Genomic DNA, 25,875 nt, shown 5'->3' on the forward strand with positions numbered 1-25,875 from the left:
GTGTTTTTTTCCGACAATTTCTCATACTGTTTCACATTAAATAAAATTCTTTAGTCTACTACTGAAAAAAATTTAATAAATTTTTATTGAGATCATTTTTATTTAATGAGCTTAGGTTAATATAATCTGTCAGTCTAATTAATCAAGGGAAAAATTTATATAATAAAAGTTCGCCAAATAAATTGAAGTGGTAAACAAATAAGAAAAAACGATCCCTTTCAACATTATTAATTTTTGCTGTATTTTTATGCATGTATGTATTTGTTACATTTTCTTATTTATGACTAATAGAACAATGGGAAATGTTCAATGCTTTAGCCAGATCAGAAGACGCTTCTTATACTACACAACTAGGAATGCAGTAAAAATAATATGTTGTTTATTGCAATTGTACATTCTGTTTAATTTACAACTTTTTCTTGCAGCTGTGGACCCCATGTTATCGACCCTATGACATTTTTGATTTTTTTAAAGTTTAGGTATTTTATTGCTTTACCCTTTCAATATTTTATCATGTTATTTTTAAAACACCATGCGTATGTCTCTTACCTCGTTTAAACTTTTTTTTTTCATTAATCATTACGTTTAATTTTGGGTGAATAAATTTCAAAATTGGGAAAACATTGACGCTTTTCTAATGTCACCCTTTCCTTAAAATTAAGGAAGAAAGCAATTACAATAAAATGAAGAAAGCTTTATTATACCGAGATAATGCATATCCAGAGAATATCTGCATCAAGCCTCTAATTTACTGCTTTAATTTAGGGATCCTTCATGAATGATGTCAAGCTTGAAGGGGGGAAAGGAAGTTTGTGAGTTGTAAAAATTTGTGACAGGATTACGAAAGATAGGTGTAATATGAAGTGTAACACCCCTCATTTCGGTTAACATTAAAAAAAAAAAAATTGAAAATTAGCAAATTAATTTTTTTTTTTATTGAATTAAGAATTCATATAATAATTATTGTAACGCTTAAGTAAAAGAATACAAAACATTTAATTCTCTTCGTGAAATTGTAAAAGTTTGTGACAAAAGGAGGAGTAGGTGCAATATGAAGTGTAACACCCAACAGTATGGTTAACAAAAACAAAACAAAAATTGAAAATCAAGATATTCAGTATTTTACTGATCTAAATGAGAAATCATATAATAATAATTGTTGTAACGCTTACAAATAATAATGCTATTAAAACACAGAAATCAAAACATAAAATATACTTTGAAATATATTTTAACGTTGTGCTTTGTTCCTGAATTAAAAATATATTTTTATGGAATGTTGGCTACTTGTAACAATGGGGAAAAGTGTGACACTTTCTAACAAAATGGAGAAGTGGATCAAAAAATTATTTAAAAAAATGTGACATTATTTATGGACGGCTCGTTAGTTTTCACGTAAACTGTAAATTCCTGAATCAGCTGGAAGTATGTTTCTTTCAATTACATAAACTCGTATTGAATATTTTATAACTTTTGTCTAAATCATGTCTAAAATTAACTTAATTCTAGATCAAACCATTTATACTCTTCTCTTCATTACATGATGTTATCGTAAAAAAGTTGGTTTTATAAGATGGCTGAAAAATTGCAATTAATTTATTTTGACAATAAGTTTAATTTTTAAGACTTGGTGTTTATTGACCATGTTATTATATGGCTTATTACTTGATAAAAAATTAATGAAGTGGGGCATTTAAAAACTCAAATACGATCTTACTATTAATGAAATTTTATATATTTTTTAGCATGTTTTGTATAAATTTCATTAATAGTAATTTATTTCATTGACATTATATTTTCATTTTTTATAAAATTCTTGTTCGCATGTTACTGCTACTTAACCTTTTTTTAATGAAATATTTTAAAAAGTGCTGTTACAAAAGAAGTTTTATGAGGTAAATACAGTTTTAGGATAGTTTTTTTTCTTTTCGTACCCCGAATTAAATTATACTGCTGTTTATTACAGTATAAAAATTTTTAAACACCATAAAATTCTGAATTAAAATTTTGAGGCAGTATTTGAAACTCAAGAGGAAAAAAACACTTTAATTTTTGATTCTAAGAAAAAAAATTTTGCATTAAATAATTTTAGTAATTTTTTTTCCATCTAAATTTCGGAGACAAATAGATTTAGAAGAAATAGTTTCAAAAGTATATAGTCCAAGAACAGTGAAAAGAGATGCATTTGTGAAGTTTTACTTTCGGTACAATATAAATTTATAGCTGCGAACAACTATTAATTCTATCATCAAAAAACTTGAACACATTTTGTAGCGATATAGAAAGGTAACAAAGTTATAACAATGCTATTTAGAAATGTATTTCAACAATGGCTGTCAAATAATCAATTTGCAAAATGCTTCGTTTTACAAATCTTAAGATTTTGTGCATTTGCAACAATGAAATTCTCTTATTATTGTAATTTATTCTATCTTGATCATTTGAGCTGTTTGGAGTCAAATAAATTTAGAAAAAGCGTATTTATTTAATATAAGATTTAAAATGTCGAAAGGTGTGAAAAAAACATCAAATGATAAACTCACTGAACGCATTGAGAAGGCAGTTGAAATATTGCAAAAAGAGAAAAAATATACTAGCCTTGGCCATATTGGATCAGGCTCATTTGGACAAGTGTTCAGAATGATAGAGCCCTTGAACAAATCTGAGCTGGCAGTAAAGATTGTGCCCTACGAGATGGTGTCAAAAGCCGAGTCGGAACTGTGGGAAAATCTGAGTCATCCCAACTTAGTCCCCTTGATAGGCGTGCACAAATTGAAGATACAAAAAACTTTTGTCTTCTTGATGCCAGTTTATCCAACCACATTGTTTGACTCCATTCAAGACTTGACTCCATGCAAGGGAGCTTACAATATCGTAAAGTCTTGGCTGAAAGACGTGCTCCAAGGATTGGACTATCTTCATTGTAATGGAGCTTGCCATCTGGATCTTAAACCGGACAATGTTCTCATATCAGATCAAAATTCTGCACTCGTGTGCGATTTTACATTTTTAAGGGATTGTAAAACACCTCTCTATAAGTATGTATTAAAAAAAATTTTTTTTAGTTATTATTTCATAAATGAAAGGCGTTTTATTTATTGAATTTATTAAAATGCGTTTTATTTATTAACCAAAAACAACTTATTTGTTGCAGACATGATATTGGCTTGCCAAGTATATACCAACCCCCTGAAGTTGTCCTGTCTAAAGAGAGAAAACACCTTGATGGAACCAGCATAGATATGTGGGCGTTCGGTTGCCTGTTGATGGAACTACTTAGTTGTTTCACATTAACAAATGCATGTATGGACGGGAGGGAACAAATGTATACTACAGTACTTTCCCTGTTAGAGGTATAGTTTTATTTCATATTGAATAGCCCCCCAGCGAACTGATCGTAAGACACAGTTCCCAGTAGATCACTTATGTCGCGAGTGGGTGACCCATTTGATTAGTCTGCGAAGAGATCGAGGGAGTGCGATATTGGTCCTCGTTAAACTGTTCTACCGTATAAATAGCTCGACTTCGCATTCTACCAAAACGGGAGTCATTCCCTACGTAGAAGATCAAAATTGTGATGTCATGTCTTTGGATCATACTTGCACCCTATTTACACGAGGACAGAAAAAAAGGTGTCTGAAGCAGTCTTTGAACGTGACAAGCCTGAAAAAAATGTTTGTTAAGTTAACACTATTTCTGATGTTAATAGCACCACCTTGTAAGGAGTATCGAAAAATAACCACATGATGCAAAGTGCCAATCATCATCTCGCGCCTGAATTCCGGCCTGACTCGAAGTTGCCTTCATCAGGCAATGCTTGCCTGAAAGCAGTCTAGGGCAATCTTAATTGAAAAATCTGGTTTACGTTCGTCTGGTGACATCACGAGCATGATACCAGGCCTCGAGTAAATGGGAAGTAAGGGATGATTCCTAGACCGCAGCTCCATTTGTGATGCAAATTGAATACTTCTGCCACTAGTCATACAGATCAAAATCTGCCCCAACGAACTTAATTTTAAGGTACCAAACATTAACATCTGCGTAGCTTTAGCGCACAAATTGAGAAACAAACAGAATTCATTTGGTTAAGTCATAAATCTTCAGTTTGAAAACAAGCTATTTGATTTGATTTGAATGAGCATGTGCAAATTTTATTGTGATTAAATAACTCATACATTGAATAAAAACTTTATTAAGCTCTAAATTAAAGCAAACACGTTTTAAAAATAGATAGATTACTATTATTATTTTTTAATTTTTAAAACTATTTTTTAAGTATATTGATATTTGCTTTAACCTTATCTATATTTCAGTTTTAGATTTAATGAGTCTAAAAAGTAAATTTCAAATGCAATAGTGATGAGTGGTAGAGAGATGTAGGTTTTATTACTCAATTAAATTCATTTTTGTAGCAAGTAGAGAGAAACTACAAAATTTTCCGATTTTCCGAAGGAAAATGATTTCTTTCACAAATATATCTATCACCATTTATGTGCCTTTGTGAAGAGTTTCTTTCCAGTAGAATTTTTAAAATTTTCATTAGCACTAAAAAAAATTTTGCAACTCGAAAAACGGTTAAATTTTTTTCACCGCCCTAAATATTTTACTAAATTTAAATGTTGGAATGATTGTATTCGTAACATGCTGAACAAGTTTAGAACAAATTCACAAATTTCAAAACAGAACTTTAATAATAATTAATTAGTAATAGATTAATTACAAATTAATTTGTAAGAACTTATTAATAATATATTAATTAATTAATAATTTAAAATTTAGGATATACACATTTACATAGTTAAGTCATTGTTATATTCGATCTAACTAATTGCAAGCTCAAAATTTTCATCTACGCTTAAGTATCGTAAAACAAGTATCCAGGCATTTACTTAACCACTTTTCCCGAAATTTATTTTTATTCTAGCCGGAATATACTTAGCTGTTTTTCTGAAAAACAAAATTATCTTTCCTTCAAATCACTCAATAAGGATATGTAATGTAATGTGAGAAATTATCGGACAAACATAAGAATTCCATTAACTAAACTCAGTGGCGCGACAGCCCATAGAGGGCCAGGGCCATACTGTGCCCATCTCAGTTTTCTTGACCTTGGGCTTTGGGGTGCAGGAGCAGATGTTCCGGTTAGGTGGTCAGCCGAACGCGGAACCACCAGTGTTTAGTTCCCAAGCATGCTTGGAATCCGCATGCATTTATCGATCCACTGAAGGGATGAAAGGCTGAGTTAACCTTGCCCGGCCCGAGGATCGAACCCAGGACTTGTGGCACGGGAGCGCGAAGTGCTACCACTCAGCCACCGGGCTAAGAATTCTATAGGAGTCGTAAATTTAGAACTATATATAAATTGAACTTATAGCAGCTATAATTATATCTAAATATATACTAGCTATACTTTATTAATTTTCTTCGCAGGAATACAGCTTACTGCGGCCAATAATGACAAATATCTTCAAAGGTGATGATCTGTGCGAGACAGATGTGACACTTGCCCTCCGATTCATGAAAGAGTTTCTGACATTTGAGGCGTCACGTAGACTACCAGCCTGTAAAGCTTTGACGCACGATTTTTTTCACAAAGATATTGACAGCATTCACAATAACGCAGATGCCAAACACACACCACCAACAAACAGCACTGCGTCTACTCTCCGCAGAGAGCATTTATCAGTAAATGAAGCTGTGATGTTGGAAAATATTGAAGCAGAAAAGACACAGGCGCCCAAAACTCTTTCGGAAAGTGATAGGAAGCAATTGAATGATTCGAAAAGGAGTGAGATTGGTATACACAAATCTACGGATAAACAAAGTATGCCAGGAACAGGACCGGAGATGATGACTCTGATGTCGGATACTCTTCCCTTAAAGAGCATCAATTTAGAGAATGAATGCGGTGTGAAACCGACTGATATTGATGAATCAGACAAGGAGCAAATCGTGACAAACATTGAAGATGATGCAAAGATTGATACAGAGAAAAAGATTGACCTCATTTTGTTAAAAATTATTGAATTAAGAGAGGAAGTGAAATATCTCCGTATCAAATTGGAGATCATAGAGAAGAGTTTGGAGAATCTCATGAAGAGAAATTCAGTTGATAAAAACACAAAGTCAACTGGCGAATTGGAAAATAGGAGGAGTGAGATAAACGGAGAGTCTATGGTGGATAGACCTATTAACAGCGTGAGGAAAAACCCTGATGAAGTAGTGATTGTTCATAAAGGTGAGAACTCTTAAAACAAGTATCAACAAACACTTTTTCTTTCAACAATTTTGTTAACTCCTATACATACATTATTCAATTACTTAACAAGATTAAACAAACACTTTTCCTTCAACCGATTTTGTTAACTTCTAAAAACGTAACATTTAATTACTTTACGTTTTAAGTATAAACAATAATGGGCACACAAACGCTTAACTTCCAAGGAAATTTCGCAGCAACTTTGATTTCTGTATAAGTTTCATTCTTGCTACAAATAAATTAATTAAAATATATTTTCTCCCTTATAAGATGTATATATTTTAGAGGTTTAGATTAAAGTTTGGTAATCAATAAGTAACGTGCTAATGAGATAAATAACTTCATGCAAAACCATTTTATGCTTAAATACAATCTGTTCCATCTACAGTAAGTTCAAATTTAAGATTGCGATAATGTTTAAGAGTTTATTCTATATCTACGCAGTTCATAAGGTGTCCCGTGCTTTCTGCAGTTCACGCATGTCAATACTAATGCATGCAATTTAAATGCATGCCAATAAGGAATACAAAAAAGTCTACTCATTGTGGATAGCAAATATTAATTTAAGCGAGGCGGAAGCAAAAACGCAATCGAAATCTAATAAATCCTTTTTTAAAAAGTGGAACGCAAAACATCAAAACGGGATAAGTTGTCCATTAAAACTGCGAGGTGTTTCGAATAATCATTTTTATAACTCTTCACAATTTCTTTAGTAATCAACCGATCAATGCGTACACTTGTTAGGCTTTATTCTTTGATAAGTATAATAAAAACATAATCTAAAATCTGTCATGGCAAAACGTTTTGTGTTTGTCATAATTAAATAAATTCTAAATGTCTACATAGAGCCGCTCTGGCTCAGGGGATAGAGCGCTAAACACCCAATAGTGTGACCCAGGTTCGAATCTCAGCATTGAATGGTTGATACTAATTCTGCTCGGTCTCGCACCGAGCACAGTGCTGACGTGAAATATCCTCAATGGTAGATGGATCATGATGGGTTATTGTCTCCTTGTCATCAGGCTAACTGTGAGAATTTTTCGTGTCTTTCTTCTCCCTATAACGTAAATGCTGGTAAATTTCATCGAATAGTCTTCAACGGAGGCTAATTTGTCCCAATGTTTCATCCAAGAGTTCCCTGAGTTGGGCTTAAAAGTACAAGGCTACATAATTGAACATTGATAGTCGTAAACTCAAAATTGGGTCGGCTGTTCAACGACGGTTACGAACTAAAAATAAAATATCAATATAATTACTGATTAAAAGTATTTTTGACAGTATGAGTTAGACTTTTCCTTTTCTAACATAGAGAATGCCAAAGTTAAAAAAGAAAAAAAGAAAGGACGAGCTTTGAATTGGATGAGAACTGCTTGTAGAAGAGTATTTGGTTTATTCAAGAAGAGAGGATCAAACTAACTACAAGTAAGTTCTTTATTTTAAATTTATTTTTAAAAATAAAACCTTAAGTTGAAAATTATGATATTAACATGTGGTACTTAAAAATTATTGAACTAGGCTCAGAATATCACTTAAATGTCTAAAATGGGGTCATAGATATAATCCTAGACTATGAATCGCATTAACTGATTAAACTAATTAAAAGATAAGTCACTAGTACAACTTCCCTGATTAAACTAATTAAAAGATAAGTCACTAGTACAATTTCCCTGATTAAATTAATTAAAAGATAAGTCACTAGTACAATTTCCCTGATTAAACTAATTAAAAGATAAGTCACTAGTACAATTTCCCCCTTCATCGGAAGCCCTCCAACACGCCATCGGTGCTGTAGATTATTTTAGAATCTGCAGATTTTTCATCCGAGTTTCTTTTTTAATTTTAAAAAGCAAACGAACAAAAAAGCAAAACATTGCTGGTACAGCTTTTTAAAATATCTATAAACTTGTTTTTAAAAAAAATTAAAAAGCTGGATGTCGAGAACACCACAAAGAACAAAAAGTAAAGATTTTTTTCACTTTTGCTTGACAGATTTAACAGTACACGGATTTATTCCATTTTCTTATGATCAATGTATAAAATACAACTTAAATTTAAAGAATGTAAAGTTGTTAAATATAAGGACATTATCTTTACAAATTTTGCCGCATGTATGTTAGATTAAGCTGAATATTAAATATAATAATATCTGTCTGACTGCAACGAGATATTAGACAAACTTGGATTCATGTATGTAGATTCAGTACGTACACTGGGATGACAATGAACATTGATATAAAGGGCAAAACATTATAACGAACATTAAAATTAGCTCCAAAACATAAATAGTTGCAAAAACAGTGACGTTTTGCGTCTAATTCTTGTACGTTAAAAAGCAAATGTATTTAACTGGGTATTAGAATGGGATTCTACATATAAATAATAACCTCATCTAGTCAAATAAAATTAGTTCAAAAAAGGTCCCGCGACTAAATGAAACTTGTGAAAAGCTGGAACTTGTTTTAATTGCTTTGTTTTATTTCTAAGTGAAAAGATTAAAATTTGTCCTCTGAGCCAGTATTGCAAATACTGGCTTGCACCAGAGCGTATGGGATTGTTTAAAGAATGAGTTGGATATGTGAAGTTTACAAAATTGTTCTTATCATTTTTGTTTCCTAATAACACGTCAAATCATTTCAAAAATATTTCTCGTGATTTAACGAAGATATTTTTAATGCGTCCTGGTGTAGCTCCATTGCACGGATGACTTGATGTCAGAAGTCCTAATCTGTAAACTTAAATAAGATACGAAAGGTAAATAAATTATGTTTTGAAAAATCCTTTTAGTAATTTTGATTTATTTAATATAATATAATATAATTTTAATAATAATTTAATTTTATCCAATATAATAATAATAATAATTTAATTTAATTTTAATTAATATAATATAATTTTGATTTATTTAATATGAATAAAATCCTTTTATTTAACAAATCTTAGATACTATCGCATTGCTGATTTCAAATCTGAAATTGGTTTAACTCTACAGGTTACAATTTTATGCGAATTAATTGTTACAGTGTTAATAATACATTTTTTAACCAGAATTTTTTAAAATTCATTTGAAGGAAAACTAAATGTCCCCACATCTCTGCTACATAGGCAATGGTAAGAAGTAGACGATAATATATTTCAGTTTATGATGCGATGCGTTCAAATTATATGTTTTTAAGTTTTATTTTCAAAGGAGCAGACAAGTATATTTGTATGTATATAAACCTATATGTTCTTGATAAACTTGCACATTTAGATAAAAAAATATACTAAACTAAAAACATCATTTTGAAAAAAAAAAGTTTTTTTTTTTTCGAATAAAACTAATTTGAGATTGAAAACACCCACCCGAATTACGTGAGATCAAGTTAGTGTGCAAATTCAACAAAACATTTATTCCCCAGTGTAATAGGAGGAACTGAAAAATGAATTTTTGTCAGAAAAATTACCTTTTAATCTAAAATCTCGCTTTCTTCTTGTATTAGAATTTGTTGTATGCATTTTTTGTTATTTTCATTAAGGCTACAGTGGACCTTCAAAAAAAAATTTTTTTTTCTCTTTAAAAGTGAATTTTTTTCTTCTTCCAACATGTATCTTAGCTAACTAATTATATTCTGAAAGTTTAGAAAAAAAATTTTCAGCCATTTTTGAAAAATTCAATTTTTTTAAAAACAATTTAATAATTTTTAAAATGCTCCCAACGTCTTTTATTTTGAATTTTTTAATTTCTGTTTTTAGTTTTGACTTTAATAGATATATCTTAACAGAAGTTCGGATGAGGAGCAACAGTACACAAATTAGAATTATAAATATAGAACAAAATAAATTTTAAAATTAAATTTTCTCTAAAACAATAGATTTCGTGATAAATAAATACCTATAACTTATTTGCTATTTATGATAATTCAGAAATGCATCCTAACATTTATTCTAACATATCTAGTAAATGTCATAAGTAAAAATCAAGGCAATTAGATGAAAAACGAGCTCCCTGGAACGTTTTGAAAAATTGAATATTTACGAAATTTTCATTTTGAGAAAAACAGATTTTTGTAAATGACAATTGAAATTTTGTCACTATGATGAGTTTTTGTTTATTATCAAGCAATTCGCACATAATCAATTGCTTAGAACAACAAAAATAACATAAAATAGTAAATAAAAGTGAAATTGCCATTTACAAAAATCTGTTTTTCTCAAAATGAAAATTTTGTAAATATTCAATTTTTCAAAACTTTCCAGGGAGCTCGGTTTTCATCTGATTGCCTTGATTTTTACTTATGACATTTACTAGATATGTTAGAATAAATGTTAGGATGCATTTCTGAATTATCATAAATAGCAAATAAGTTATAGGTATTTATTTATCACGAAATCTATTGTTTTAGAGAAAATTTAATTTTAAAATTTATTTTGTTCTATATTTATAATTCTAATTTGTGTACTGTTGCTCCTCATCCGAACTTCTGTTAAGATATATCTATTAAAGTCAAAACTAAAAACAGAAATTAAAAAATTCAAAATAAAAGCCGTTGGGAGCATTTTAAAAATTATTAAATTTTTTTTTAAAAAATTGAATTTTTCAAAAATGGCTGGAAATTTTTTTTCTAAACTTTCAGAATATAATTAGTTAGCTAAGATACATGTTGGAAGAAGAAAAAAATTCACTTTTAAAGATAAAAAAAAAATTTTTTTTGAAGGTCCACTGTAGCCTTAAGACATAAAATACTTTTCTTCTAGATTGTATAATTGACAGACTACTGATTTCTATGACGGACAATTTATAGTCATTGCAAAAAGCGACCTAAAAGTGAAAATTATATTGGATAAGTGATAAAAAACATGATGACTCTTGAAAAGTTTTTATTTTATTCATGTACGACGGAATACTGTTTTGCATGACTGACTATTGTTTTGCAAGACGGACTATTGTTTTGCAAAACGGACTATTGTTTTGCGAGACGGACTATTGTCTTGAAAGACGGACAATTTTTTAGTCATTGCAAAAAAAAAAGACTTTTAAAGTGAAAATTTGCAATGGAAAAGTAATAAAATGGTGATGACTCTTGAAAACCTTTTTTTTTTTACGAACTTGAAACTGGAACTTACATTTGGAAAATATGAAATAATGATGACTGAAAAGTTTTCCATTTAGCCATGTACGATGAAATATTGCTTTGCATGACTGACTATTGTTTTGCAAGACGGACTATTGTTTTGCAAGACGGACTATTGTTTTGCGAGACGAACTATTGTTTTGTAAAACGGACAATTTTTTAGTCATTGCAAAAAAAAAGAGTTTTAAAGTGAAAATTTACAATGGAAAAGTAATAAAATGGTGATAACTCTTTAAAGCTTTTAGTTCACGGACTTGAATTTGGAATTTACATTTAGAAATAATGAAATGATGATGACTGAAAAGTTTTGCATTTACCCATGTACGACGGACTATTGTTTTGCATGACTGACTATAGTTTTGCATAACGGACTATTGTTTTGCAAAACGGACAATTTATAGTCATTGAAAAAAGCGACTTAAACGTAAAAATTTACATTGGAAGAGTAATAATATGGTAATGACTTATGATGGATATGATGGAGTTATGATGAACATGATGGACAATTTGAATCAATCCAAAAAGATAATCCAATATTTCTTTATTAAATTATATTTATTGCTATAATGTTATTCTTCATTGTCAAAAACTGTTATTTGGTAAATGTTTCAAAATTTATTTATTTTCCTTTTAAGGAAATAAAGAATTATTTTCATAATACCTTTTTGTCGTTAATTCATTAAAATGCACGCAATTGCGAAAATTTTATTTAAATCCTTTTTAAATAAATTATCTAAATTGTCTTATAACACATTATTAAAGTCCATAAAAATTATCAATGCATTATTTATAATTTAGATTAGTAATAACGGAGAAAGTTTTGATTGGTAATGTATAATTATCATTAAAACTAACTCAGTGGCGCGACAGCCCATTAAGAGGGCCAAGGCCGACTGTGCCCATCTCAGTTTTCTTGACCTTGGGCTCTGGGGTGCGGGAGCATATGTTCCGGTCAGGTGGTCAGCCGAACGTGGAACCCCCAGTGTTAGTTCCCAAGCATGCTTGGTACTCATTTTATCGACCCACTGAAGGGATGAAAGGCTGAGTCGGCCTTGCCCGGCCCAAGGATCGAACCGAGGACCTGTGGCACGACAGCGCGAAGCGCTACCGCTCAGCCACCGGGCGTCAATGTATAATTATCATTAATGTTAAAAAATTTGTAATAAAACATCACTTTTCAAAAGAATTACCAAGGATTTCTTTAAAAATTTCAGTTAAAATTACAGAGTTTAATGATTTACATAGGTTTTAGAATGCAGAAAGGAAATTGATCAAGATTTGTTACTATTCAGGAAGAAAAAAAAAGAATCTTTTTGGCTGACTTCAAGTTTAAAAATGAATAGTATTTGAACCGCATATTACAAAAAACTTTATCATATTAGTTTTAGAGAACTTATTTTTGGTGACTCTTTCAAAGTAAATATGACATTGGACACGACTTCTCCATAACTATTGCACCGAGCTCATTGGAATTCTGAAATTTAAAATTATTTAACCTCTTTGCGCTTATGTCAGGGTTACATTGCGAATAATTTATACAACTATTGATATCACTTTAGTTTGTATCATGTTAATTTGAGTTAAAATTAGATAACACATATTAACGTTAAATTAAGAATTTAATGATTTAAAATATTCTTGATTACATATTGATACCATAACACATACCCTCCAACTTATGAAGATTTTGAAAATAATTCTTTCTAGTGGTAGCGAACCAAAGTAGAAATTTTTAAAGCAAATGGATCTCTCATAAAACTTTTATCAGAACTTAAGAATCTAGCCATATGGCCTGCACTTTTATAAGTAATAGTGGACAAGTTACGCTAAAATTAATTTTTTTTTTAAATATTAAGACATTAATTTTGCTACCGTCTGAAAAGAAGATTTCTGAAACTACGGAAATTCCGTAGCAGTTGGAGGGTATGCCATAGCATTAAGTAATGCGAAAGGGGAGAAGAAGCTAGGATTACTCACTAGGGCGTCATATCTTAATCTATAGTTCGTTCACCAGGAGTTGACACTTGGCTCCACCTCCTCGAACGCAGAGTTCATTTCAGCGCGGGGGAGTAAGAGGAAAGACATTTCCCCGCTTGAAATCGAGATAACCTCTAATGCGCTCAAAGCCTCCTCACGGTTTTTTATAGGTAGTCCAATCTGACCAATATGAAGGCAAACCAGTTTACGAAAGAGCCCTTTAATAGAAAATCTAGTAAATTTAAAAAAGTGGTAGCAAATATATGTCTAAAAATTTGTTTAATTTTTTAATAGTATTAACTTGTCTTATTTACTTGTCTACCACTACAGGTTCAATTCTCAAGTATATATGACAAATTCCTCTCAGTCACTTTTAAAATATTTCATCAACCTTTCTGAAAATAACGTTTACTCATGCTGATACAATTCTGAACAACTCCAAAATCAAACAGACACAGTTTAAAGCAAGCTGCTCAATTTATTTTTGATTCCTTTTTAGTTATTCAAGCAAAGAGCTTGAAACATTCATAAAAGCAACTCCATTGCCTGCTTACCTCATTGCTCAACCAAAACTGCTCGAAAATTCCAGATGAATGGGATAGGGGCCGCTTCGCGGCCCAGGTGCCCAGTAAAATCTAAACACTAGGACTAGGACTTTTAAAATAGAATTTGGTTTCGTGCTCTCAAACTGTTCACTTTTTAAATAGTCTGCGCAGACTACTTATAAGAAACCGTGTGGAGGCTTTCTGATGTAGAAGGTGATGGCCAAACACAAACAGTGAATTCTTTTTCAGTCACTTAATTCGCTTTATCATCAGTTATTATACCTTTCGTTATTCTAGCTAATTTATATTTAAAAACTTTTTCCCAACAAAATATCTCAAAAAGAACAAACTATTCAATAAAAAGAGAGAAATATCAACAAGTTTATGAAATAAAACGCACATGTTCAAATTATGCACATGAAGATTGCGAAATAAATATTTTTGTCTTACGATCGCCAAATAGCAGCCTTGTTCACATCCTTCTCCCCAAAATAGCGAAATAGTATCATCCGATACCACGTGATGAAGGAGGAGCCAAGTGTCAACTCCTGACACGAATTTGTTTTTATAAATTATTAATCATCATCAAATTTAATTTAGCATTTAATCAATTTTTGGATTAACTTGCTTTATGACTGAGTTCAAAGATACTTTTGAGTCACATAAATTGCATCGAAAAATTAACAAAGAGTAAAATTAAATTAGGACTCAAACTTGCAACAGCTCTCTTGATTAAACATTGGTGGAAACATATTTTCTCGATGACAGCTTATTCACATATTTCAAAAATCTAAATCCCCAATGAATCTAAAAAAATATATATATATACATTTCGATTCAGAGAACCTGCATTTTCGTATCGAATCGGTTACTTAAAATACAACCTTCAAATTAATCAGCATATTTAAGGAAACCCTTTGACCTCATAAGATTGTATCGCAATAAGTGATAATCCGATCATTAAAACAAAAGTTATTCAACAGGGCTTAGAATTTTTCACACTAAGTGACTAAAAATGCATTTAAAATATTTTTAGAAATTCTATCATTAACGCTACTCTTTAGTTTCAAACATTTTTAAGTCTAGAAATTTTTTAGACATCGTTCATTTTTAAAATGTCATTCATAGTTGTTGTTTCTAAAGTCACCTGCCAGTACCTGCTTGGTGAAAGCAAACGAATTTAAGGTAGAGGGTGCGTTTTTGTTCCTCAGTGGCGTCATCAATTGCCAAGAATTCAACTTCAACCACACCCATTTCATCCATTCATTCATCCACAGATCGTAAATTTGACCTGAACCATAGAACCATCAATTTTCAATTCAGTACCCCCAGAGGTATGATTTGGTATGGGAACATGGAGGATTTTGTGACACGAGAGAGTTAAAGTGCACTAGTCATCATTTGCTCCACGGGGAGTCTTCGACCGGTGGGGATCTACCTCTTGGACATGGGCCCAGCGCCCTACCAACCAGGCTATTTCGTTTATTCATAGTAAATAAAAGAAATATTAAGCAAATACGCATCTTTAAATTTTTTATTACAAGTTATTAACACGTCTAACAAAAAGTATATCAGTTCTCTCGTCTACTATAGCAAATAAGAAAGGGTGGTCCACCTTGAATACATAATCCACGAACCCAAATCCATTTATGATTATTCCAGTTAAACCAGCAGCTGTGCTACCTTCTTTGTTAATTCAATAATCCTTTGTCAATCCGTTAAACACAATTGGTAATTATATATTTTTATTATTCCCGGAAAAAAACTAAAAAATGAAATTTATTGTTACCAGTTTTTACTCCGGTGAGCTGCCAAGATGAGACAATCTAGCGTGACCCACCGCTTTATTAAAAAGTCATTCATTAATTCGCAGGCTTATATAATTCATCATTTTTAGTAATTATGTCATGCTATATCTTCTGAAAAAAAAAAGCAAAAATAGTCAAATATTTGCAAAATTATTTTGGCGTGTCCGGAGCAGTTGGCATCTCTGCATATTTACTTTTGGGCCTTCTCTCAATACGCAGTGCTATAGCTGAAGTGGTAAATGATATAATGAGCTATCCATTATGCATAATTTAATACAAACTACCATTATTCCTGATGCTGTTTTCCATATGTATCTAACTTTTATGTCTGGACGTTATTGACAATCATCAAAATAAATAAAAGCTTTAATAAATTTCTTAATCATAGATCCATCTACATCTACAACATCAGCTTCAACAACTACAATATTGAAAGTTCCATCAAGCAGCAACCAAAGTCACACATAGTTTTTAGAGCAAGCTGTTTTATTTTCAATATTATTATTTATTCAAGCAAAGTGCTTGAATCCCCTTGACAGCTTCCACCTAGACTGCTAACCCCTCAATTAAGTCATACAATGACAAATGCTAGATGACGAATGGCATAATGGCCGCTTCGTTGCCCAGATCGAAATACTAGGACATGATTGAATTAAAGGGGGTAAAAATGAAATATTGGAAATAATTCGAAAAGTTTGGGACGATTTTAAAAAACATTGAAGTGGAAGAACATTTTGTACTTTATATTTCCTGTTTTTAAAAATGAATCATTAAATTTTCTTGATCACTACAAAGATTTCGAAATTTATTGCATTTTTAAAAGTCTTCTATGTGTTTGATCAATATTGTTTAAATTGAAGTGGTTGCAAAACTAGGAAAACTTCTGACAGCTTTGATAAATAGTTTGCTACCATTTAAATACTTTGGGTGGACCTCGGCGTGCTATGTCTATATAAAAAATTCAGTACGATGTTATCGGATAACCAAATAAAAATAATTAAATCGAATAAGTATTTTTTTTAACTACCAGTGTATAAAAAAAGAAATTTTAATATAATATTTTTTCAATAATTGAATATTCTGTTAATTGTCTTCTGCGCGAGAATTTAAAAATTGCGAAAACTCTTTTTCGCAGGCAAAATAATTAAATTACACGTAACTGTTACTCCTAAGAATTTTTAAGGACCGGTAAAAATTAACTTCTGATTTTGGAGGTAAATAATTCCGTAAAATATATTTCTTTGCATAATATAGAAGTTTTCGTAACAGCATACCTGCCAACTTTTAATTCTTTCATTATAATTTTTCCCAGTGGTATTGAAAAGGAATTAAAACTTCAATTTTAAGTAAACAAATACGTTGTATTTGAGATAACTTAAGTTGACAACCATGATAGTAACGCATATTAATATATGTGCATAATTTTTGTAAGAATAGTGGTGATCAAAATCATTTAAAAATTAAATTTATAAAAGAAAAAATAGTATATACTTACTACCACTTTAAATATGAAAATGAAATCTTTTGGAAAATTCGGAAGAGTTGACAGGTATGTAACAGCGTTTTTTCCATAAATAAACTATACCACATATTCATATAACACTATTCACTTGAATAAAAATAGTATTTAAATAAATATTTTAAGAAACATTAGAATACCATGTTATTAGTTTATTTTTATTAAATTTAAAATCATTTCTTTTATCGTATAAATCAACAAGGTAGATATTTTCTTTTTTCAATATTGAAATCTAAAATATTAAAAATTATTATTATCATCATGATTGCGAAGCAAAATTAATTCCTGGGGGTAAATATTATTTAATAACATTTTATAATTTTAAAAATTAAAGATAATTAAATCATCAGTAAATCAAAAAGTAAATTTAGTATTAAGAGTTTACTTTTTTTATTAGTAATAAGTGAAAAAATAAGTTTAACAGTGATAAATAAATAATTGTTTATCAATAGTTGTTATAGAATGTTTATCAACAAACATAGAATCTTTCTCTTCGTCACAGTTGGATATATTAATTTTCCCTAACTTTTTACTATAAGATCATTATAATTAAAAATAGTTCTACCAAGGGTTTTATCATTTTTATAGCTTTTAATTACGTTAAAAAAATTTAATGGAAACAAATTATTTAAATATTCAAAAATATTATTAAATTTAAACTTATCGAAAATAAGATTTGGAAAATTGATAACGAAATATAAATTATCTAAATTTTTCTTTTTATTTAGTGAAATTTTAATCATTTTAGCTTTTACAAGATCGAAACAAAGACTATTGAAGTGTAAATTAATAAAAGAAAAGTATATAATAAGATATTGAAGCTTGTAAAGATCATTATCCTTAAGAGAAAAAGCAAAATCTTCCATTGGTTTAATATTAAAATCTTCCTTAAAATTTTCTTCCCCATTAGAAATAAAATTTAAATTTAATTTGTCACTATTAATAGAGTTTTTATCACTTCTTGGTCAAAGTGAGAAATAAAAGGATGAGATTTCCGCATTGTGCCAAGTCTTTGTTCAATTATCGCCAAGTCTTGGCAACTTCCGGGCAGCAGCATGCGAAAGTAAAAAATAAAAAACATTACAGAAAAGGACAAACTCGAGAAGTATAATTCATAGCACCCCCAAACAAACATATATGTTTTTTTTTTTAAATTTTTCAGTTTAAAATCAATTTGGCGTCTTGGCGATTGTAGTTGGAATGGCAGATCACGATACTGTAATATCCCCATTGAAAATGTGACAGAATGGCATTGACTGAACTTCATTGGTTATAACCAGTATTAATAACAACCAGTTAATGTGATTTAATAAATTTGCTTGAATTATTTGCTTTAACCAGCTTATTTGGTTATTATTACTATTGATCGGTTAGTATTAATAACAGCTAACTATTCACATTGACCGTAACATATTTATCCTTAAACGTCAATTTTTCAAATTACACAAAATATTTTCTTTTCAAAATGTACAATTGTTGTAGCTTTATGTAATAACATATTTTTTAACATGTTTATCATAAAGATCATGTCTATCAAACTCTATGGACGCTAACCTAGATTTGAAAAGTAAGCATCTGAACTTAAAAAATATTACCTATGAAAAACGCATTGTGTGATTCAATAATAAAAAATCAATGCAAACTAGTTGTAATCTTTAACGAAACTCATAACAATTTGGGATGATTTTTATCGTTCTTTGTTGATTTCTTCATACTAGTGGGCTGCGCCCCCTGCTCGCTAACGCTCGCCAATCCCTGAAAATTGCTGCGCAATCTTATGTGGTTTGCTTCGCAAACCAAGCTCTCTTCGCTAGCTACTAACTTAGGTACATTGCAAATGCACAAAATTCTAAGAATTCAAAACAATTATTCAATTGCTAGATCGCATTAAGCTTATTCAAAATACCGCGCATATTTCTGCCTAAAATTGTGATTAAAATTCCAGTTTATTACCACTCTGGAAAAGCATCCTGTAAAGGATTAAAAAGTTGGCAGGTATGATGATGTTCAATGCTTTGGCCAGATTAGAAGACGCACCTTATACTATTGTGTACTACTTTAGTGCCCCTTCTCAAACATATTATCATAAATATATTGAAGACATCTGGTAAAAAATTTATACTTCTTTCATAGGCGTATTTTTTTGCAAATATGCAACACAAATAGGAATGCTGTAAGAATAAAATATTGTTTATTGTCTTTGCACATTCTGTTTAATTTACAATTTCCTCTCGCAGGTTTGGACCCCACGTTATCAACCCTATGAGTTTTTTTTTTTTACTCATTTAGGTATGTTTGCCTTACCCTTTGAATTTTGCCATGTTATTTTTAAAACACCGTGTGTATCAACTTTTCTCTTACATCGTTTTAATTTTTTTTCGTTAATGATTATTACCCATTGGCAAAATGGGTCTTGGTTTAGATTTGATGGCGTTCTCACACTTTTCAACTACAATAATCAAGAGTAATAGTAAACAGTGCGCATGTGTTGTTATGGCGACCTCTGCTGTTTGATAATTTTTTTAGAATTCTTTTTTTTTTCACTCTTAATTTTGTTGTGCATTAAGTTGGTGAGTTTATTTTTGAGATATGGTACCAGAGAGATCCCATAAATACTTCTTGAGTTGTGAATAATCGAGAATTTCATCATTTGAACGATATTTTTGTTTTAATTAAGAATCAGAAATTCTAACCTACAGTTCAAACTGGATCGTTTTCAATACTAATTCAGGTGACAATCACAAATAAAGAGGGTCCAAACTGACTGACACGATCCCAAAAGTTAGAGTTGAAGCAAGAAAGAAAATTTTGAGTCAATATTTAAAACTCAAGAGGAAAAACAAACTTTAATTTTTGATTTTAAGAACATATTTTTTGTTTTAAATGTTCTTAGCTGATTTTGTTTCTAAATTTTGGCGATAAATAAGAGTTCAGGAACAGAAAAACGAGCTGCATTTGTGACGTTTTTTTTATGCCGGTACTATATAAATTTATAATTATGAATAACTATTAATTCAATCATCAGAAAACATCTTGTAGCGATATAGATTAGTAGGCCTTTAACCCTTTCGCGCCGACTGTCACAAAAACGTGACAGCAAAAAACCGTATCAATCAGGGTAGAAAGATAAAACTGGTAATCAAAGTAATTCTTTAGCAGTTTATTTGTGAGCGGAGTTGTAATTGTTTGATTTATTTAATTCACCATTACTTTATTCAAAATAAAACTATTCAGTTATACTTTGAATTAACATTGAATATATATATATGATTAAACTAACAATAATTAAAGTAAAAGCAAAGTAAGTCTGTCAAATTAACAACGACTGCATTTAAGTTACCGCTTTTTATTTAATTACAACTTGATTCTGATTTTGTACGAATGCTATTCTGAATCACCCGTCCCCAAGGGGTTAAGGAAAATATTGGGGGCAATTACTCCCACTCAAAAAATTGCATAAGCTCTAATGTTAATTTAAAAAGCAATTTTTAATGACGTTTAACAATGCTATTTAGAAATGTATTTCAACAATGGTTGTCAAATAATCGAAATGATTCGTTTAGCAAATATTAAGATTTGCGTGCATTTTAAGTCAACAATGAAATTCTCTTATTATTGTAATTTATTCTATTCTATCTTACTCATTTGAGTTGTGTGAAATCAAATGCTGTGAATTCAAATAAGTTAACGTTATTTAATACAAGATTTAAAATGGCGAAAGGTGTGAAACAAATTTCGAATGATAAACGTGCTAAGCGCGTTAAGAAGGCAATTAAAATATTGCAAAAGGAGAAAAAATATACTATCCTTGGCTGTATTGGAGCAGGCTCTTTTGGACAAGTGTTCAGAATGAGAGAAGCCTTGAACAAATCTGAGCTGGCAGTAAAAATTGTGCCGTACGAGATGGTGTCAAAAGCCGAGTCTGAATTATGGAAAAATCTAAGACATCCCAACTTAGTCTCCTTGGTAGGCATGCACAAATTGAAGAGACAAAAAACTTTTGTCTTCTTGATGCCAGTATATCGAAGCACATTGCTTGATTCCATTCAAGACGCAGCCTTTCGAGAAAAGAAGGGAGCTTATAATATCGTGAAGTGTTGGCTGAAAGATGTGCTCCAAGGTTTGGACTATCTTCATTCTAACGGAGCTTGCCATCTTGATATTAAACTTGACAACGTACTCCTATCAGATGAAAATTCAGCACTCCTGTGCGATTTCACATTCTTGAGGGAGTCTAAAAAACCTCTCCACAAGTACGTATTTGGTTTTCAGTTATTATTTCATAAATGAAAGGATTTAGTTACTTCTGCTATCAAATGTAGTTTATATGGAATAGATGATTTTTGTGCTCTGGTAGCTTATGATTTTCTTTAAAAAAATTTATATATGTAAACACTGATTTGTGTATTACGACAAAAAAATTCTTTTTATTTTTAAAAAAAAATTTATTTTGTAAAAAACATTCTGATAAAACATACATAATTATTCATTTTAACTAGTAATGGGTACAAAGATCCTTAATATAAGCATTTGAAATTGAATGTTTAAAAAATAATCGTGTTAAGTTTATAAATAACAACATCTATCTTTTGAAGTAATTATTTTCTGAACTAAAGATTATAAATAATGCTATGTTTTAATTCAGGTTCATTATTTACAATTTAATGAATTGAGGTTGAATGAATACTGTTAAATGTCGTGGTAGGCAACTTAACTTAAAAATGAAATTTACTTAGCCAAAAATCAACGAAAAAATTTTATTTTGTGTTGTTGTTTTGGCGTTCTTAGTTTAAACTTTGATCAATAAGATCTAAATGACGTTGATTCGTTATTGCTATAAACTAGATCTTTAAGCAAGGGAAAGTTTGACAAGCGCTGCAGAGCTTTTGAAACAACCTAACATCATTCGTGTTGTATGAAATTTAATTGTAAAAAAGTTAAGACATTCAGGGTTAATTTCTTTGAATTTCTACTTAAGTTTAGTTTTAATACAATAATATAGCTATTTTACCACAATTTAGCACTGTAAATTTAAAACAATGCTTCTTATTTATTAACCAAAAACAAAACTTTTTGTTGCAGACAACATATAGGCGTGCCACTTGTATACCAACCCCCTGAAGTTGTCTTGTATAAAGAGAGAAAACACCTTGATGGAACTAGCATAGACATGTGGGCGTTCGGTTGTCTGGCTGTGGAACTACTTAGTTATTTCGCCATAACAAGAGCTGCACCTACGGACCAGAGAAAAGAAATGTATACGACAATACTTAACCGATTAGAGGTATAGTTTTATTTCATGCTGTATAATCTCACAGATCGTACGATTCAGTACCTAGTAGATCACCTATGCCGTGAGTGGGTGATAACTTTTATTAGTCTACGAAGAGTTAGAGAGAATGCGGTATTGGTCCTCGTTAAACTGTTCTATCATATAAACAGCTCGACTTCGCATGTGGGTCTACCAAAGCGGGAGAGTCATTCCCTACGCAGAAGATCAAAATTGGGATGTCATGTCTTTGGATGATACTTGCACCCAATTTACACGAGGACAAAAAAAGGTATCTGAAAGCAGTCTTTCGATGACGCAAGCCTGAAAAAAATTTTGTCAAATTTACACCATTTCTGATGTTAAGAGCACCAACTTGTAAGGAGTAGCGAAAAATAACCACGTGACACAAGGAGTTAATCATCTCGCTCTTGAATTTCGGACTGACTCGAAGTTTTCTTCACCAGGCAATGCTTGTCTGAAAGCAGTCTAGGACAATCTTAATTAAAAAAAATCTGGTTTACGTTCGTCTGGTGACATCACGAGCATGATACCAGGCCTCGTGTAAATGGGAAGTTAGGGATGTTTCCCTGACAACAGCTCCAGTTGTGTTGTAAATTGAGTACTACTACTACTAATCATACAGTTTGAAATCAGTTTAATGCATTTCTTTTCAACGAACTTAATTTGAAATTACCAAACATTAACAGCTGCGTAGTTGAAACTTCCGAATTGAGACACCCACACACTTCATTTTCTTTGGTCATAAATCGCTTCAGTTTTAACCCTTTCGCGCTGAATGTCACAAATACGTGCCAGCATAAAACCGTATCAATCAGGGTAAAAAGATAAAACTGGTAATCAAAGTATTTCTTTAGCAGTTTATTTGTGGGCGGAGTTATAATTGTTTGATTTATTTAATTCACCATTACTTTGTTCAAAATAAAACTATTTAGTTACATTTTGAATTAACATTGATTATATACAGGGTGTCTCAGTTAAGCGTTTCAGAACTTCTAAGAGGGGTAGGGGGCATCCTGACGACTGGAAATCATATAGCAATGTGGGGTCGGAGATGCTTTCCTGAAGCGGTGACGTTAACAGAAGCACCATGAAGAAAAAAGACCGTAATTGAAAAATCGCTATAATAATACATTGAGAAAATTGTATGGTACATGGGCCAAAGTAAGTGTTCGAAGTTTCTACCACCGGCTACAATGTACACCTCACATCTCCAGCGCATGGACATTCGAACATTCTGCAATACTCCAGGCATATCTCGCAGGCAGCTACTGCGATTCTTGCAACCCGCATTATCAACAGGGGTGTCATAAACCAATGTTTTCATATGACTCCAGAAATCAAGACATGATAGGTCGGGTGACCGAGGGGGCCATATATTTTTTTCAATGCATTATTATAGCGATTTTTCACTTACGGTCTCTTTTCTTTATGGTGCTTCTGTGTACGTCACCGCTTCAGGAAAGCATTTCCGACCCCACATTGCTATATGATTTCGAGTCGTCAGGATGCCCCCTACCCCTCTTAGAAGTTCTGAAGCGCTTAACTGAGACACCCTGTATAACATTAAACTGACAATACTTAAAGTAAAAGCAAAGTAAGTCTGTCAAATTAGCAACGACTACATTTAAGTTACCGTTTTTTATTTAATTACAACTTGATTCAGATTTTGTACGAATGCATTTCTGAATCACTCGTCCCCAAGGGGTTAAGCAAGCTATTTTATTTGATTTGAATACCCACGTGCAAATTTTATTGTGATTAAATAACTCCTACATTGATTAAAAAATTTTTTTGGTTTGTAATTAAAGCAAAAACGTTTTCAAAATAGATATATTACATTTTTATTATTTTTTAATTTTTAAAACTAGTTTTTAATTATATTAATATTTGCTTTAACCATCTCTATACTTTAATTTAAGATTTGATGAGTTTCGAAAATTAATTTCAAATGTGCCAGCGATCACCGACATGATTTTTAACTCAATTAAATTCATTTTTGTTGCTTTCTGGTACAAATACTTATCTTTCACAAATACTATTAAAAAAAAATTCTTTCCTTTGAATCACTCGGCAAGGATGTGTAATGTAATGTGTGAATTTATGGGACAAATATAACAAGAATTTTATAGGACTTTAATAAATTTAGAACTAAACATAAATCGAATTTATAATAACTATAATTAATATCTAAATATGTACTAGCTATACTTTCTTCGCAGGAAAATAGCTTACTGTGGCCAATAATGACAAAAATCTTCAGTGCTGATGACTTGCTTGAGACAGATGTGAAACTTGCTCTCCATTTTATTAAAGAGTTTTTGAAATTTGACGCGTTGCACAGACTAAATGCTTCTAAAGCATTGATGCACGACTTTTTTCACCAAGATGATGACAGCATTCATAATAACGTAGATGCTAAACACACACCACCGACAAATAGCACTGCGCCTTCGCTCCACAGCGAGCATTTATCAGTAGATGAAGCTGCGATCTTAAAAAATATTGATGCAGAAAAGACAAAAACTCTTTCCGAAAGAAACAGGATGCAAGTGAATGAAACCCAAATGAGTGAGATTGTAATAGATAAATCTACGGATGAACAAAGTGTGCCAGGACCAGGAACGGAGATGATAACACTGATGTTGGATACTCTTTCCGTAAAGAGCATCAAGTTAGAGGATGAGTGCGGTATGAAACCAACTGACAGTGACGAATCAGACAAGGAACAAAACGTGACAAAAACTGAAGATAACACAAAGATTGATATGGAGAAAAACATTGACCTCATTTTGCTTAAAATGACTGAATTGACAGATGAAGTGAAATACCTCCATATCAAAATGGAGAATATGGAAAAGAGAATGGAGAATCTCATAAAGATAAATTCGGTTGATAAAAACATGAACGACGAAAGAATCGCAAAAACAGGCGAATCAGGGAATCTAAGAAATGAGATAAACGGAGAATCTATTGTTGATAAACCCATTGACAGTGTGAGGATAAACTCTGATGAAGTAGCGATTGCTCATAAAGGTAAGAACTCTTAAAACAAGTATAAACAAACACTTTTTCTTTAACCGATTTTGTTGACTTCGATACTTCAATTACTTAACAATTTTAAACGAACTTTTTTCCTTCGACCGTTTTCGTAAACTTCGAAAAACGTAAAGTTTAATCACTTTAGTATAAACAAAGAAATAATAAGCACACATACTCTTAACTACAAAGAAAATTTCGCGGCAACTTTTATTTTTGTTTAAACTTCATTTTTGTTACCAATAAATTAATTAAAATATATTTCCTCCATTATAAGATGTGTATAATTTAAAGGCTTAGATAAAAGTCTGGTAATCAATAAGTGAT

The 25,875-nt window shown here is 31.1% G+C and overlaps 2 protein-coding genes across 2 annotated transcripts; both read left to right on the forward strand.

Annotated features, from left to right (window-relative positions):
• The first annotated feature begins 2,502 nt into the window (after nucleotides 1–2,502).
• On the forward strand, nucleotides 2,503–3,359 carry LOC147803437 (cyclin-dependent kinase 7-like). The gene is made up of 2 exons (XM_087151314.1): nucleotides 2,503–3,038; nucleotides 3,155–3,359. Exons 1-2 carry the CDS (start codon nucleotides 2,503–2,505, stop codon nucleotides 3,357–3,359), a joined length of 741 nt encoding a protein of 246 aa, XP_087007440.1.
• Nucleotides 3,360–5,373: 2,014 nt separating this feature from the next.
• On the forward strand, nucleotides 5,374–7,675 carry LOC122271831 (uncharacterized). Its single transcript, XM_043054347.3, has 2 exons — nucleotides 5,374–6,238; nucleotides 7,569–7,675. The coding sequence occupies exons 1-2, from the start codon at nucleotides 5,455–5,457 to the stop codon at nucleotides 7,673–7,675; spliced, it is 891 nt and encodes a 296-aa protein (XP_042910281.3). The 5' UTR covers nucleotides 5,374–5,454.
• Nucleotides 7,676–25,875: the final 18,200 nt, after the last annotated feature.

Source organism: Parasteatoda tepidariorum, chromosome 9 (assembly GCF_982258835.1).
Source record: "Parasteatoda tepidariorum strain Cologne lab strain chromosome 9, Ptep-v5.0, whole genome shotgun sequence".
Lineage (NCBI taxonomy): Eukaryota > Metazoa > Arthropoda > Arachnida > Araneae > Theridiidae > Parasteatoda > Parasteatoda tepidariorum.

Bases quoted from the DNA above. Each gene is read 5' to 3' on its own strand.
- LOC147803437 (XM_087151314.1), top strand. From the start codon at position 2,503: ATGTCGAAAGGTGTGAAAAAAACATCAAATGATAAACTCACTGAACGC. The intron at 3,039-3,154 runs GTATGTATTAAA...TATTTGTTGCAG, and splicing joins TGTAAAACACCTCTCTATAA to ACATGATATTGGCTTGCCAA.
- LOC122271831 (XM_043054347.3), top strand. From the start codon at position 5,455: ATGACAAATATCTTCAAAGGTGATGATCTGTGCGAGACAGATGTGACA. The intron at 6,239-7,568 runs GTGAGAACTCTT...TTTCTAACATAG, and splicing joins AGTAGTGATTGTTCATAAAG to AGAATGCCAAAGTTAAAAAA.